We start from the raw sequence: 17,448 nt of genomic DNA, 5'->3' as shown, positions 1-17,448 counted from the left end.
GGAATGGAAACATATGGATCAAAATAAAGGAAAGAACACAGGCTAGAATGGTGAAAGAACTCAAAGATCTAGAACATTTTAAATGAGTTAAAGAGGGGATAAACGGCAAACTGTAACAACTCGGTAAAAATATTTTACTTATATAATGGAAAACACGATATATACAAACATGACAATATATGAAAACCCTGACACTAAGGTTTACAGTTTAGATGACGTGGTCGACTTAGAATTCTTCCCAGTAATTAATGATTCTGAATATTTCAATGAAGAGCAATTTAAAAACATTAATATAACAAAAGGAGGCCTTTCTATTATCCATTTTAATAGTAGAAGTATAAATGCAAATATATTTAAAATAACAGATTATCTAAACAGGACTTTCACAATAATAGCACTTTCAGAGACATGGCTTAATGATTCAAATATTGATAATATTCACATTGAGGGATATGAGTTTTACTACAAGAATAGAAGCAATAAAATGGGTGGTGGAGTTGCTCTACTTGTTCGCAAGGGAATAAAATGTAAAATAATCAGTAAAATGTCTTTGAATATGGATAATTTTATGGAAATAATGACAACTGAAATAATAAATAAAAATTCAAAAAACATAATAATTAGTTTTGTATATTGATCACCTGAGTCAAACATAGAGCTATTCACTGATAAAATTACGAACATCCTTATGGAGAGTTGTAACAAAACAGTTATTTTGTGTAGTGACTTTAATATTGATCTGGGAAATAAAAAAGATTCAAATAATATTGGTACATTTTTAAATTCAATGCACAGTTTTAATTTGTACCCCCTGATGTTGAATCCTACCAGAATCACAACTCATAGTGCTACAATAATTGATAACATTTTTACAAATATAACAGATGGGAAAGTGATAGGTGGTACCTTAACAATCGATGTAAATGATCACTTACCAGTTTTCATGATTTATAAAAATGATCAATATAATATAAAACCAGTTACAATCAAGGAAAAAACAATAAACACATCAAAAAAAGCTTTGGATAAATTAAAAGATGATCTGGGAAAACAAAAGGAGGATGTGTATGTTGACGATGTAAACAAAGCATATGACGTTTTCATGAAAATTTTAGGAGCATTGAATGAAAAGAATTGTGTGCAAAACAATTATACAAAGGCAAATATTGTCGACAAACCATGGATGACAAAAGGATTGAGAAATGCTTGTAAAAAAAGAATCACTTGTATTCATGCTTCTTGAAACTACAAACAAAAGAATCAGAAGAGAAATATAAAAAATATAAAAACAAACTGGTATGGATTATATGAAAGCAAAAGAAAGAATATTACATTGATTTATTAGACAAAAATAAAAGTGATATAAAAGCAACATGGCGAATAATGAATAGTGTTTTGAAAAATAAAGCAAAGTCTGGTATTTCACAATATTTTCTTAAGGATGACAATGAAATCTATGATCAGGAAGAAACTGTTAAAGGATTTAACAACTATTTTGTGAATGTTGGCGCAAGTCTTGCATCTAACATACCAAAAGTTGATAGGACTGTAATTCATACTGAAATGGGTTGTACAAACAGTATTTTTCTTGATGGAACTGACAAACTGACCAAAGTTATTTCTTCTATATGTGAATGACTTGGTGAATGTGTCAGGGTTAATGAAATGTGTATTATTTGCAGATGACACTACATTCTTTTGCACTGGTGATGATTTAGAACAGATAATGGAAATGATGCATACTGAATTTGTAAAAGTACTAAATTGGTTCAAACTCAATATATTATCTGTGTTGTCCTTAAGACATTTCTATAAATAAGCAAGTTTATAAGGTTAAATAAATAATTCTAAAAATATGTTGGTGTAATTAAAAATGATTGTGAGTTGTTTAGACAAACAATTCATGCTTTATATAAGTTTTTATAAAAAATACATTATCGGTAAATTCTACTTCCGGTTCCGGCTACGTACTTCCGGTATTCCGTTTTTTGCTTCGAAAATAGGTTCACATGCAAGAGGCAGCATGGAAATATTATCAGATGCCATCCACTCTGGATTGTCATGCAGGAACGCCGTAAGTTACATCATATGGCAGATTATACTGTTTAGTTGGATATTATTGTTGATTATCCTGTAATGTTATTTTAGCGAACTTGAATCATTTAATTTGGGTATATATGTCTCTACATGTTGAGATAGAGCGTATTTTTGTCATTTCAGTTTTCACCACATGTTCATGAAGACAATTAAACAAGCTGGAACAAAACCCTAGGGTCTTCATTTGTGGTTTAACTCGGTGTCACCAACAGCTACGTTGAAAACACTACACAGACCTTTCCAGGCTTCTCCAACTGGAACCAAACGCATTTTCTCTTTAAACAATCAGGCTACAAAGATTAGGGATAAATTAAATTAATTAAATTATTTAGCATTTTATCCATTAGTTGAGAGTCAGAAGCACCAAAAACTGACAGTAAAATGTTCACTTCAGGGTTTAATAATGAACCAGAACTGCTTCATTTTTAAACACTTGAATTATTTTTGATTTAGTTGTTTTAACATTTTGTTTTATATCTCCTTTTGATCATCTTATTGTATTTATTGTTTTGTATTGCAGGCATCTGATTGTCTCGATCTATATTTCTTATCTTAGTTCCTTTTAAGTAAAACGATAAATGAAATTAAATCAACCCGAGGGGCATTTTGTTGAGAAATAAACTCAAAGATGAAATATTTTCCACGGTGAGCTCTGATCTGAACTTTCAGGTGGTCGATTTGAAGAACTGAAGTGAAAACCTGATGACACGCAGAGGGAGGTGAAGCAGGAAACAAACAGGTGTGCTGATGACTCATCAGGTGTGGGAGGAGCCTCGCTTTCATTTTCTTTATCTGAGTCCAGGAGAGCTGGTGCTTGTTTCAGAACCACGCTGAGAATGTGACATCTGTAAGTTCCAGGTTCGCCACCTGCTGAGTCAGGTGTTTCCATCAGGTGAGGAGAAACGAAGCAGCGACTCTGATGATGATGTCACCCGCCTGCAGCTCCGTCTGCACCCCCTCTGAGGCCTGCACCACCCAAACCCCCACCTCCCCACCTGGGACCTCACCAAGCCAGGAACACAAACCTCTGAGGAAGATCAACCCACAGGAGCAACAAACTGCTGATGTTCTCACCTCCATCTGGAACTTTAATATGTCTATTATGTGATACCTTAGTTTATGTTTTGGACTAAAACATAAACTAAGGTATCACACCAGTGTATTTACATGAATTAAAACAACAGAAGCAACATTATAATGTACATATAAATGCATAAGTGCTTCCTGAACACCAATACTTACAAAGATGGAGGCCTGTAGGACACATTTAGCGTTTATAAGATCAGTTTTCTTTCTTATTTTTCAAAACTTTACCAGAGAAACTACGTCAAAGCTTGTTTTATGGTGAGAGCACTCACTACGTCACGTATTCTGAACGTACAATATAACGAAGGTCGGATGTCTCACTCCGATTAGAATTCAAATCCAAACATCTAACATATTTTAGCATAAATTTTCTTAAACTAATTCTTAACTATGAACTTATTTATGTAACTTAGTCACGTAATGAACTTATTACTGTCTTTGAATAAAATAAAATATTACTTTTATTCAAGGTAATGTGAGTGGTGGGGCGGCGCCCTCCACTGGCCAGCCGCCACTGAGAGACACACAGAGACATGCAGGGACACACAGAGACACACAGAGACATGCAGGGACACACAGAGACACACAGAGACATGCAGGGACACACAGAGACATGCAGAGACACACAGAGACATGCAGGGACACACAGAGACACACAGAGACATGCAGGGACACACAGAGACATGCAGAGACACAGACACATGCAGGGACACACAGAGACACACAGGGACACACAGAGACACACAGAGACATGCAGAGACACAGACACATGCAGGGACACATAGAGACACACAGGGACACACAGAGACATGCAGAGACACAGACACATGCAGGGACACATAGAGACACACAGGGACACACAGAGACATGCAGAAACAAATAAACATTCAGTTAAAGTTAAAACCTGCAGAACAGCTGAGGTTCTGAACAACAACAGTCTCTGACAGTTTTTTAATGAACAAACTTTAGTTTTTCATTCCAAAGCAGCATCTACATGTTCTAGAGCTACGTTTATATAAATAAAAACTAAAAGCAGGTCTCAGTCCTTCAGTCTGTTCCTGAAACAAGCTGAAGTTTCTGAGGTCATAAATGCTGACACCTAGTGGACACCTGGCGGTACTGCACCTCATCCTGTTAAAACTCTGACTCAAAGATTTTAAGTTTAATTTTTAATGTTCAGCTGGAATCCATCTGTTTTATTTAGTGAGGAACATAATTTAAATATTGGTAAAAAATTATATCAGGCATCAAATTTACAGAAAAACAAGTTTTTATACTGATGATGATGGAATTATAAAATAATTGGTGTCCATTATCAGGCCTGACGGGACAGAGACAGAGGACAGTTCTGGACATTTATAGTTTTAATTTGATTTGGAGAAACAAAATATAATCTGACATTCATCATCACATCAGAATAATCCCAATTTACAGAAGCTTTTGTGCTTAAATTTGGTCAAATTAGACTAAAAACGTCTCATTTTCGACACTTTAGAGCTGAAAACCTGAACCAGACTTTTTATCCTGATTTTATCAAACATGCTGCTGAATCCTCGGGTTGATCGCTGCTGAGATCGCTTTAAAGTTTATTTTTTATGAGATTTGTTAGTTTTTGGGACTTTTTCCAGGCTGTAAAAGAAGCGTTTGATGTTGCTCATATTTACAGATTTCAAATAAATTCATAAAAGTTTTATTAAAACAGAAAATTAAATTCTGGATGCTGTGAACGTCAGTCAGAATCAGTGTGACGGTGGCTTATTGGAGAAATAAAGAGGAAGTATAAAAACATTATTTATTATTATTATAACATTTAATCTGATTCAACATTCCTTTTAGTTTTTTGTCTTCAGGAACAGTTTGTTTCCTACAGATTGTGTAAAAAAATGCAAAAATACACAGTTTTCTACCAACTTGTTTATTTTTTAATGTAAACGGAACAAATACAAGAAAAATACAAAGTCTTTAGTTCAAATTTACCAGCAGAAACCATCTGAAGAAACGTGAAATCAGAGAAAACCAGCATTAGTTTCCTCTGACGATGTTTCTTCTGCATTTGTTGTTTGTTAAATGGAAAATTTTGTTTTAGTCACTAAATATAAAATCTGGTTGCCTAAAAACATTTTAGTTTTTTTTTTCCTCCTTATTAAATCAGAACCGATGATTTCTGACGTCTGGAGATAAATATTTATTGTTTATGGAGTTTAATAAACTTATTTACACAAAGACTCGGTTCTTCTTCCTTATTTGTCTCCGTTTAGCTGCTGATGACCGAAGTGTCCACGTCTTCTGTGCGGGAAACCACTTTTCCATCAACGAGCTCCTCAATCACCACCTTCGTCCTCTGCTGAACGACCGGTTTGCCTGCAGACACATCATTTCATTTCATTTAATCTGATTTATTCTGCTGCACGTCGTCCTGCTCCTCTTCATGTCCTCGTTCGATCATCAGATCTTCTTTCATTTATGCATTTTATTTAGATTTATTAGTTTTAAAGCCTTTTCTTGTTCTCTTATTGCTGCTTAAGCTTCATTTTTACTTTTTATGTAAAGTTTTTTTCTTAATGTGTTTAAGAATCAATGATTCTTGATTTAAAACTTGATAAAAATGCAAACTTACGTTTCTCTTCTTTCACCTCAACCTTGGTGGTTTTCCTAAAAGAAAAGGAAACATTTAAACATTAGAGGAAGAGTTTTGTTGCTGCTGCTGAACCTGCAGCGATGAAGACGTCCTTACTGCACGTCCTCTCCGTCCAGCAGCCTCCGGTACTCCGCGATCTCCATCTCCAGCCTGGTTTTGATGTCCAGCAGCATCTGGTACTCGTCTGACTGACGCACGATGTCGCACTTCATCTGGCTGAGCTCCTCCTCCAGCCCGTCCACCAGGCACTGCAGCTTCCTGAGCTGCAAGGCGTAACGGGACTCGGTTTCCCCGAGCGTTCCCTCCATGGCAGCTTTCTGCAGAGAGCGGACAGATTAATCACGCTGCCAGGAAACACTTCCACAGCTCTGAGAGGAAAAGAACTGCTTACCAGGCTGAGCTGCGACTGCAGCTCGATCTCCAGGGCCTGCAGCGTCCTCTTCAGGTCGTTAATCTCGCTGCGGGACGTCTGCAGATTCTCCGTGCCGCTGCCGATCACCTTGTTCAGCTCGTCGAACTGGAAGGATTCAAACAAAAACATGAAAAGTTGAGAAACTCTGAGGTCAGAGTTCTCCCCGAATCTGACCACAGGGTGGCGCCGACCTCCAGCCGACCTCACCTTGCCCTTGTACCACGCCTCCATCTCGCGGCGGTTCCTCTCGGTGATGCCCTCGTACTGAGACCTGATCTCATCGATGACTTGGGTCAGGTCCTCCTGAGGCTTGGCGTCCACCTCCACGTTCACGGAGCTGTTGGTCATGCTGCTGCGCATCGCGGCCAGCTCCTGCAGGAGAAACGACACATTCCGTTAGAGAGCGAACCGGAGCGCTGAAAGACAGCTGAATGACAGCTGAAACCTGCTGAAACCAGCTGAAAGCTGCTGAAAGCTGCTGAAACCTGCTGAAAGCTGCTGAAACCTGCTGAAAGACAGCTGAATGACAGCTGAAACCTGCTGAAACCTGCTGAAAGCTGCCAAAAGCTGCAGAAACCAGCTGAATGACAGCTGAAACCAGCTGAATGACAGCTGAATGACAGCTGAATGACAGCTGAAACCTGCTGAAACCTGCCGAAAGCTGCTGAAACCAGCTGAATGACTGCTGAAACCTGCTGAATGACAGCTGAAACCTGCTGAATGACAGCTGAAACCTGCTGAAAGCTGCTGAAACCTGCTGAAAGCTGCTGAAACCTGCTGAAAGACAGCTGAATGACAGCTGAAACCTGCTGAAACCTGCTGAAAGCTGCCAAAAGCTGCAGAAACCAGCTGAATGACAGCTGAATGACAGCTGAAACCTGCTGAAACCTGCCGAAAGCTGCTGAAACCAGCTGAATGACAGCTGAATGACAGCTGAAACCTGCTGAAAGACAGCTGAAAGCTGCTGAAACCAGCTGAAAGACAGCTGAATGGCAGCTGAAACCAGCTGAAAGCTGCTGAAAGCTGCTGAAACCCACTGAAAGCTGCTAAAACCAGCTGAAAGCTGCCGAAAGCTGCTGAAACCAGCTGAATGACAGCTGAAACCTGCTGAAACCTGCTGAAACCTGCTGAAACCAGCTGAATGACAGCTGAATGACAGCTGAAACCTGCTGAAAGCTGCCGAAAGCTGCTGAAACCAGCTGAATGACAGCTGAAACCTGCTGAAAGCTGCTGAAAGCTGCTGAAAGCTGCTAAAACCAGCTGAAAGCTGCTGAATGACAGCTGAAACCTGCGGAAACCCACTGAATGACAGCTAAAAGCAGCTGAAACCAGCTGAGTGACAGCTAAAAGCAGCTGAAAGCTAGGGCTAGCTAAAATAAAATGAAGCCACAGGCTAAAACTAAGAAGCTAACAGCAGCAGAACAGCAGCTAAAAGAAGCACGTTTTGCTGCACAAACAGCACAAACAGATCAGTCTGCAGGAACTCTTCAGGATGACTGACGTTTAAAAACACTTTAGCCTCCATAAATCATGGCGGCTTGTTCCTGTCATACGGGTCGGGCTGAGGTTTGTGGCGGCGCCTCTGATGACGAACACGCCGGGTTGGAACAGAACCAGGAACCTCTCAGAGTTCTGCGTGTCTTTAAAGAAACTGTTTTAATTATTTTCTCCCTGTCGATACAGACCTGAGATCTGATTGAGCTGCGTTTACTTTCATTAATTCTGCCAATAAAACTGGAAATGTATTTATATGTGTAATACTGGGATTAACCTTCTGTGTGTGTGTACTCATTTAACACATGATACAGCCCAGTACACACCCAGGTACGTACCCAGACAGTACCAGGTACTGACCGGGTACTGACCGGGTACTGACCGGGTACTGACTGGGTACTGACCGGGTACTGACTGGGTACTGACCGGGTACTGACTGGGTACTGACCGGGTACTGACCGGGTGTGTTTTACTGCTCCTAACCTGGTACATTTCTAGTACTTACTGGGTACATTACAGGGTACTAAGCTGGTAATTACCAGGTACATACCGACTGCATACCAGGTGTGTACCTGGTACTTACAGGGGCCGAGTCTTATTATGAAGTTACTTGTTACCCTGTACTTATTGGGTACATCTCAGGTACTTATCCTGACTGTTTTATGTATTTCTACCCTCATTTATGAATTACTTTTTTGTGTGTGATTTGCAGTTTTTTCAGTGGCACGGTGGTGCAGCGGTTAGAGCTGTCGCCTCATAGCAGAAAGGCCACAGGTTTGCCTCCCTCCCTGTGTGGAGTTTACATGTTCTCCCCGTGCCCCGGTTTCCTCCCACTGACCCAAAAACATTCAGGTGAAGTGGAAACTAAGCTGTCCCCGGGTGAATGGACACCTGGACGGGTGTCCCTGTGACGGACTTGACACCTGGACAGGTGTCCCTTTGATGGACTGCACACCTGTCCAGGTGTCCCTGTGACGGACTGGACACCTGTCCCTGTCCCCCGCCTCCCCCACGACCCGGACAGGGATAAGAAAACCGACGGCTGGTTTTGGTTTCCTCACCTCCTCGTGGTTCTTCTTCATGAAGACCAGCTCCTCCTTCAAGCCCTCCACCTGCATCTCCAAGTCGGACCGGGTCATGGTCAGGTCATCCAGAACCCTGCGCAGCCCGGAGATGTCCGCCTCCACCGACATGCGAGCAGCGAGCTCCGTCTCAAACCTGTGAGGAGACAGTTACAGTTAAACCCGACTCCTACAAAATAAGAGCGTTTTAATTTAGTCGTTCCATTCTTCTTTTGCCTTTTTCTGATTTGTTGTATTTTCAATCCAAGATGTCTCTGCCCAGAAACAATAAAACAGGTCCAAACCATGATACTGCCGCTGCCGTGTTTCATAGACAGATTTAAGCTCTGATATGACTGCAGCATTGTCTGATTATATTTCTGCAGCCTGTTTGGCCCGCTCAGCCTGAGTTAGCACAATAAACAAAAAGCCACAACCTGTTTGCCCTAAAACCCACCGGGCCGGTTCTCTAACTGTTCTGACCCGACAAAGGTCTGCGGGCCTTCAGTGGAAATAATCAGGTTCACTCACTTCTGCTTGAAGTCCTCTCCGGCCAGCCGGGCGTTATCAATCTGCAGCAGCAGCACCGTGTTCTCGCCCACAGCGACGCCGATCTGCGGAGGAAAGAAACGTTCTGTCAGTAAAATCATCAGGAACGAGCGATGCTGCTCAGATTATTCAGTTTATTAAAAAAAACTCCAGCCTGCATCATAAACACAGGTTTTAATTACAGCTCAGCACACCTTAACTTTCATTTGGATCAGCTTAGTTTCAAAAAGCAAATAAAAGTTAAAACAATAAAAAAAGGTTAAAGTTCTGTGATTTTACAGCCTTTATAGGTTTATATGTGACGTCATAAAGCTCGTGTCGGGCACCTTTTTGCGCAGGTCGTCGATGATTGGCTGGTACTTGCTGTAGTCCCTCACGGCCGGGGTCTGGTTCTGGTACCACTCCCGGATCTTGACCTCCAGACTGGCGTTGGCGGACTCCAGGGAGCGCACCTTGTCCAGGTAGGCGGCCAGCCGGTCGTTCAGGTTCTGCATGGTGGCCTTCTCGTTGCAGGACACCGAGAAGCTGCCGCCGTCTCCGCCCAGAGCCTGGGTCAGCTCGAACCCGGAGCCCAGGCCGTCGGACGCGTACGACACCCGGACGTTGCGNGCCGTACACGCTGCTGCCGCGCGGGGCGGACCTGACGGTGGACACGGAGGACATGGAGCGTGCGGAGAAGCGCGTGGCGGTCATGGTGGTTCTGCTGGGTTCTGCTGGGTTCTGCTGAGTTCTGCTGAGTTCTGCTGAGAGGAGTCAGAGCCGGTCGGTGCGGCCGGGGACCCGCAGGGCGCACTTTATATCCTCCACCTGCGCCAGGTGTGCGTGTGGGATGGGGGCGGAGGGGGCGGGGACTCTGGGCGCGGCGCGGAATTCAGGGTCACTCCCGCGTGACAGGTAATGGCTGTCAGGTGAGGCTTCCACCTGATCTGTTTAATCCGAGCCTGAAGTTTCTCCTTTCAGGACTAATTTCCTCTCAGCTGGAACAATTAAAGGCTCAGCGCTGCCTGGAGGGATGCCTGTCGCCCGCCGCCTGGAGCATGACGTCATCTCACGTTGGGAAATAAAAGCTCTCAGCTACTTCCACACCAAACTCTTTAAAGTCAGCTGGCTGTGGCCGTTCATTAAAATCTGAGTCAGGAGATATTTTGCTAACAGAAAAACAATTTTTTCCTTCCAGCATCAGGCACATTTGATCAAAGTCGGGAATTTTATTTTGAAAAATAATATTTGAATCTTTGCGTTTTTATTCTTTAAATGAAAATAAAAAAGTCATATTTTCCTTTATTGTTTGCTGGATGTTCAAGACAAACTGTCCTTTAGATACAGCAAACCATGATACCTCCACTGCCGTGCATTTCAGATGAGATGAAGTTCAGCTCTCTCTGAATGTTTGTTTAAAGAACAGTAATTGTCTTCTGTCCTGATTGTGGACACACAAGTCCAGCTGAGTCCTGTGGACGTTCCTCCACGTCCCCGTTGGATCTTCCTGTCCCGCAGCTGCTCGATGATTGATCTTTGTTGCTCAAACGGTCCTGGAGGTCAAACAATGGGGCTGAATTTCCTCCGTTTGTTCGCAGCCCGGCGAGACGGTCTGAGTTTTTATTTCTGCCTCATTTCACGTCGACAAAGACGATGTTACGGTTACCCTTCGAGTAATCCAGCTCCTGTAAGTAATCTGATTACATTCAGAGTGAATCTTGTTGCACTTTGAGTGCGAGTGGGCATGACTGTTTGGTTTGTTTTATTTAGTTTAATGATTTGTAAACGTGAGAATGTTACAGATCATTTCAGTCAAACATTATTTTTACTTCATATTAATACAAGAAGCAACAGATCTTTGGATTCGTTTATAGTTTATCCTGCAGATGTTCAGAGGCGAATGTTTCCCCTCACGCTTGAACTTTGTGATGACTCTTCTTCTTCTGTGGATCTTAAAGCCAGCAGCTGGCGTCATTAAACTCCGTCGGCTTCCTGCAGGTGAAGGTTTTGTGTTTTAGTCTCAGGTTTGAGGAGCTCAGCGGTTCGTTCTTCATCAAAGATCTTCTCTTCTGGACGATGATCCTGTTGGAGCTGTTTGCGGCGTGGCTGTGGTTGGGCGTGGTGATGAGGATTCTTCCTTTTAAACCTAATTACATCTCCAAACAGATAAATATTGATCTTGGCAGCGACATTCACTCAGTAAACAGAAACTCTCAAGTCTTTTTTTTTTTTGCCATTAGCTGCCAGCAGTTTCGTTTTTGGCTCCTGTTTTTATAAAACCTGACTGTGAGGATTAATCCAATCCCATCAGCATAGTTTCAGTTACTTATAATTCTTTTCGACGACCACATCACACAGATTAGTTACAGGTGACTGACAGTTTTTAATAGACGCAGAATTAGGCGTTCTTCACTTCCTGATTCACATTTTTTCTTGAGAACTAAGCTGCTGCTGATTTGTTTCCGAGATAAGAAGAGGAGGGAGGTTGGCTTCCAAACAACACTGAAATCTAACCGCCGGCATGTCCAAACAGGAGCTAAGGGTCTGATTTAAATAGGAGCTTAAAGATTTTTAACTTTCATAAACCTTTTTCCTTAAAACGGCTCCTAATGAACTTCCTCCGGTCCTACGGTTCAACGAGGCATGACCGCCACTCACTGTTCGATCAGCAACTGCCTGATAACACCGCAGCTCCACCTGGGATGTGCCGGGTCTCCACGGGGACCAAATTATGTCCAGATCGGACCGTTCCCTCCGGGTCTTTGGCTGTTTTCTGTCAGCGTTAGACTTCAGCAGAACTTCAGACTGATGTTATGATGCACCAACAATACGCCTCAGTTTGGTTTCTGATTGGTCAAATCGCTGCTGACGACCTTTGAACTGCCCAGCGAGGTCATAACAGAGCCAAAATGGCCGACACCGGCTCAACGACGTGACGTAGTGATGATTTACCATCCGTGAGATTTAAAAACCTAAACAACGGTGAACAGATTCAGTTCAGAGACCGATGATGACGAGCAGCAGCTACGGTTAGCCCCAAAAAGCATCAGTTATTCAAACGAGGATGAGGAAGATTTAAAGACCGAAGAAGGAGCTGAAACACAAGCTAAAGTAGCAAAAGGCTAACTAATAAGTAGCATAAGAAGAGAAAAACATCCGGCAGCTGAACTGAAGATCTCAGATCTCAGTGTGGAGAAAAGATTCATAAATCAAGTCAGAAACCGCAGCAGCCGTCTCCTGAAGGAGCTGAAATCTTCTAAAACTGATCGGAAACAACACAAGAAACGTACGCTGACTCAGCATTCACTGAACCCTTGATATCTCTGATTTATTTCCAGGTCGTTGACGTCTGTTTGGGAAACGAGGATCGATTTGTGCGACTAATGAGTCGATCCGACCGACATGTTTTCAGATATGTGCCCTGCCCTTTTCTGGTTAACGCTCCCTGACAGCCGATCTTGGCACTCCTGCAGTAATTGTTTTCTGAAGCACGCTCATTAAATAACCTCCAGGGGACGAGCAGAGTCCCAGACAGGTTGTGACGACGATAATGGTTTTTAGTTTCTGGTCCTTGAGTTTCCGGCTGCAGACAAATATTTGACGGCGCTGCCGTCTGGGCCGCGTTGGTTCTGAACGGATCCCCAGAAAGTGATGGTTTTAGTTTGATTTGATGGTTCGACGTGCTTCTCAGTGAAGGTTTTCTGTTCCCAGGCTGTCAGCCGGAGCCACCCTGCATTCCCGTCCCTTCGGCTTCCCTCCGTTCTCTAAACCAATCTAATTTTCACAGGCATGTTTCTTTGTCTTTCAGAACGTAAACTGACCTGAAATGTTAGGAATGGCGAGCAGCTGGTGGTTCCCCGCCTGATCGTCTGGCAGTTTTTGACTGACGGACGAGGCGGGAAATGTGGCCGTTCTGGATCGGACGCTTTCTGAGCCAACGTTTAACTTCTCACGTCTGAGACTAAAAGCTCCGCTCAGATTAGCTTTAAATGCTTCAGACGGTTATCAGTCCGCTGTCGAGCTCTCTCACGCTCAGATTCTGTGTTGGGGATGACTCTTAGCTACTACCACAGCAGATATCAGCTCAGCAGCTATAAAACCTGCTGAGTCATCTTTGTTTTCTCAGACGCCTTGAATTGGATCGTCTCCAGTTAATCATTTGTAAAAGTTAATCCACTCATTATTTTCTGAAAGGGTTCAAAAATCCCTTCAGTGGTTCATGAGATATTTCGCTAACAGACACCCAAAAACGCCATCGCCTCTCGTTCTCCTGTCGGCGGCGGGAAACAATCAGAGGCTGAAAGGAGAAAAAGTGTTGAAGTTTGATGCCTTTTTGTTTAAAGCAGTTGTTTGATTTCGGCTGCGAGGCCACCCCTGTAAAAAACAAAAACAGCCGCAGCCACACCCCTCGGATGATTCATAATTAATCCTGCGGTCGAGGGAAAGAAACGCTCACATTGTGTTGATTAAAGGACGAAGAGCTGCTTCGGTTTCACTCTGAGCTGATATTAGAAAATAATTAAAGTTCATCGACCGCCTGAAGGAAGAAAAGGAAAACGCCGCTCGCATTTTTATTCATTAGAAGTTGAGTTTTTGATTCGCTCGTTAAACGAGAGTGCTGAGTCAGCGTTCGCCTGAGCCTGATGGTTTTAACTTCACTGTCATTCAATCCTCCTTTTCCAGGTCGATTCACGTCGTCATTATTTGTCAGAAACCGTTTTTAGTTTTTAGCTAACTTCTCCGCTTCTTCTGCCCCCACAAAGACGATTTGTAAAGTTTATCTGGACTTCTGAGCAGTTTTTGTTGTGTTTTATTGGACACAACTGGACATTTCCTGCAGGGAGGACGTGTCTCTTCTCAAAGAGGACACGTTTACATGTCTTTGTTCACAAACGATGCAGCTCAACGTCTCGATTTACTGGACCAGCTGCGTTTTGTTGAACACCTCCCTGCAGTCGTCTCCCGCTGGACGCCGGGCCCGAAACCGTCCAATATGTCCACATATTTGGACCAGTCCACGTCGTCCTGCGCCTTTTGTCGTCTTGGACACAGAGTAGAAAAGGATTCGGTGTCTGCTGCTGTGTTTACGGGCCGCTCCGCATCTTGTTTCCTGTTTTCGGTGTGTTGTCGTCACAGCGCCGCCCGCAGGCCTGGCAGAGTTACTGCAGCAAAAACCTGCTGTGTTGGCGAAGATCTTTTTACAAACGGCAAATAAAAAGACATTCCTTCATGGATTTCCTGTCCTTTAATTGAAGCCTCAGTCTGAGTCATTGTTTGGGTAAATACTGAGACAAGCCTGAGCTGAATGTAAACCTTACAGCAGTCTGGTTAGGAGTTTATAGGACCATAATCCTCTCTGTGATTTTGGATTTAAGCCACAAAAGCTGCCAATCCTGATGTGAAGTGGTGTACGTAATCGTGTCCTGTAGGGACACGCACACACTTGGCATGAAGTTTGTTAGCGGATGGAGCAGAATATTGTGTTTTTATGACAGATTGTAGTTTTCTGTTTGCCAGTGAAAGGAGCTGAGATTAGGGATGAAAACGCTGCTCAGACGATGCGAGGTGGGTCGGCCTCATAAACCCAGAATCTCAGGCTGAATTGTTTTTGTTCTGAAATTTGAATAACAAGCCAGCGCCTGCTTCTCGAGTGTTACACAAACCCAACCAGGCACTTCCTGCTTGTGTCTGCAGCAGAAATCACCGGTTGCTCACCTCACAGCTGTCTGCTACGCCCTCGGCCGCCCGGGTTTTCTTTTTAAGGAATTCAAACCGCTGTCAAGCGAGGATACCTGTCTGAGAGGGCGTGGGAGCGTGCTGACAGTAAGTGTCCCGGCAGTCACGCTGAGCTTTGTCTGCTTTGTGTTCAGTGATAAAATCTGCAGAACTGTTGTCCCAAAACAGAGATGCTTTCTCGTTAAAATAACCAACCTTTTTCTGCGTCTGACGGGCAGAAGTCAGCAGAATTACCTCTGTAAAGCCGTCTGTGGCTTCTCCGGCTGCATTAATAACCTCCTAACAAAGGAGACTTGTTTACTCAGAGGACGTCGGCAGATCGGCGAATGGACGCAGATAAAGTCCTTTAGAAAGTCACAAAAGCAGTTCTTTGTGAAGCAGACAGATAAAAGATGCGTTTAAAGTTTAAACACAACTGAGCCAAACGTTTTCCGTTAGGATGATGTGGAAACATAAGTAGGATGTGATGATGTTTGGTTTTTAGGACACACAGTGACTGAAACATTTAATTATCTGCATCATTATGTTTTCGTTTATTGTCTCTTTACTGTAGTTCTTATTCCCAGCGCCGTCACTGTCATGTTAAAGTCATATTTTTATGTTTTTACTAGAAAATGAAATGAAATACTGACTTATTTGTTGATTTTTTTTACTCTTTTCGTGGAGAGAAAAAGACGTTTCTCTTTACATTTTTCATTTTTGTTGCTGTAAACTGATTCACAGTGGAGAGGACTTTAACAAACATTTACCCACAATCCATTGCAGTTTCCAGTCACCTCGCTGCCCAGATTACAGTAAAATTCAGTCCAAAATACAAAAATCCTTTACAGGAGGAGGATTCTGGGGTTTAGGACAGAGAAGCTCAAACTGGATAAATATAACCTGTTTCACATTTCTTCTTATTTTTGACCTCCTGAGAATAAAGAGGAACAAAAACATTAAAACTGGATGCATCTAACCCGGCTTGTCCCGATATCTTTAAGATTTCTGCGTTAATCAGACGTTCCTGTTCGTTCAGGTAATGGCTTCACATTCTGGTCTATCAACAGCCCGACTCGTCTGAACTCAGGAGCAGGAAATAAAAGAAGCCCTGCAGCTTTTTGTCTCGTCTCAAGTCTTAAAAGTTGACTGCTTTAAATATCATCTGCATAGCAAAGAAATGTATGCATCACTTTCTACTGACGTTATGTAATGGAAGCAAAAACTATTCATTGGCCCGAGCACTGAACCCTGGAGAACTCCACAATAAATAACCTGATATCTGTGAATTAAATCTGAATTATTCAGTCATCTTTGAAAAAACTCCTGGATCCAGAGAAGTTCTTTGAACCTTAAAACCTGCTGAGCAGATAAGATCTGTAATAATTAAGGTATTTAACCCTCGACCTGTCTGGAAGAAAAGGTGAAGTATGTTCAGGTAAGCTCAGGATAAAAACAGATCAGATGAGTTGTTTTTAGCCACGGTCCACAGAGCTAAACGTCTTAGTTTCATAAGATTTATTCACAACAGGATTATTTTTTCTTTTCTGATGTCTTGTGTTCACGATTGACAAGATTCCAGATCTGAAAAGTCCTCGCAGTGAAACACTTCAGTCCTGACATATAAGCTGACTGGCGTCGGTCCAGGACCTGAAACTGAACCAGGTCTCGCCCAGACTTGTGTCACATCTGTGTAAAAACAAAAACAGCTGCAGCAAATAAACACCCTGAAAGTTGGTCATAAAATCTGATGAGACACGAGTCAGATTGATCAAATTATCCCCCTGGATGTCTGAGAATCTGCAGCAGAACATTTAAATACAGACTCAAACTGAAATCCTTCTTCGTGTTTGTCTTTGAATCAGAGTCGTCCTGTTTTAAATTCTTCTTTATTGATTTATTTCTGTCATCGTCTTGTCAGAGCCTCGCTTTGTTATACCTAACTGCTTGGTTTTTGGTCATTACTAAACATTTCTTTGGTGTTCTGTCTTCGTACGTCTGCACATTTATGTCCAAACTGCCACCAACCTCCGTTTGTGGAGACACCAGAACTCCTAGAATCCAGGATCTCGTGATCCAAATCTCACGACCTTAAAGGAGGGTTGGAACCAGGACTGTAGCCAGACTTTATCCCCCTGCACATCAGTTACAATGAAGACCAAAACAGAATTAAAATAGAAGCATTTATTTAAAACAAGTGGCTTGAATGTGTATATGACATGTGTTTGTGTGTGTTTGTAAATCCATGGGGATCAGCCTCAGGGAACAACCATGATGACTCACTGAAATGACATGAATTAGTTTATATGAATGTTGATTCAAAACACAAGATTTTAGCAGAGATTTCACCTTTTTATCAAACACCAGTGAGGTGTTGTAGTTTTGGAGCTGGACCAGTTCTAGTGTGGTCCGGATGC

The 17,448-nt window shown here is 42.6% G+C and overlaps 2 protein-coding genes and 2 long non-coding RNA genes across 4 annotated transcripts in view; 3 read left to right on the top strand and 1 right to left on the bottom strand.

Moving 5' to 3' along the window:
- The first annotated feature begins 1,954 nt into the window (after positions 1-1,954).
- On the top strand, positions 1,955-3,289 carry LOC112449815. Its single transcript, XR_003038355.2, has 3 exons — positions 1,955-2,074; positions 2,767-2,856; positions 2,956-3,289. It is a non-coding gene; the product is annotated as an uncharacterized LOC112449815 (long non-coding RNA).
- A 1,793-nt stretch (positions 3,290-5,082) lies between these two features.
- Positions 5,083-10,126, bottom strand: LOC108249785 (keratin, type I cytoskeletal 17-like). The gene is given in 9 exon segments (XM_017439392.3): positions 5,083-5,544; positions 5,801-5,835; positions 5,918-6,138; positions 6,213-6,338; positions 6,441-6,605; positions 8,789-8,945; positions 9,320-9,402; positions 9,664-9,946; positions 9,948-10,126. Coding segments are annotated over 9 exon segments (1,260 nt in total). The 5' UTR covers positions 10,031-10,126; the 3' UTR covers positions 5,083-5,437.
- LOC119616901 lies at positions 8,510-8,931 on the top strand. Its single transcript, XR_005232981.1, has 2 exons — positions 8,510-8,626; positions 8,691-8,931. It is a non-coding gene; the product is annotated as an uncharacterized LOC119616901 (long non-coding RNA).
- Positions 10,127-14,405: 4,279 nt separating the features above from the next.
- Positions 14,406-17,448, top strand: part of krt222 (keratin 222) — a 22,624-nt gene continuing 19,581 nt past the window's right edge. Inside the window, exon 1 of the mRNA XM_025002311.2 lies at positions 14,406-15,139. The gene's annotated coding sequence lies outside the window, so the exon portion shown is untranslated. The remainder of the gene's footprint in view (positions 15,140-17,448) is intronic.

The sequence above is a fragment of the Kryptolebias marmoratus genome, linkage group LG3, assembly GCF_001649575.2.
Source record: "Kryptolebias marmoratus isolate JLee-2015 linkage group LG3, ASM164957v2, whole genome shotgun sequence".
Classification (NCBI taxonomy): domain Eukaryota; kingdom Metazoa; phylum Chordata; class Actinopteri; order Cyprinodontiformes; family Rivulidae; genus Kryptolebias; species Kryptolebias marmoratus.
Note: the sequence above shows the minus strand (reverse complement) of the source record. Positions and strands in the feature narration are given on the sequence as shown.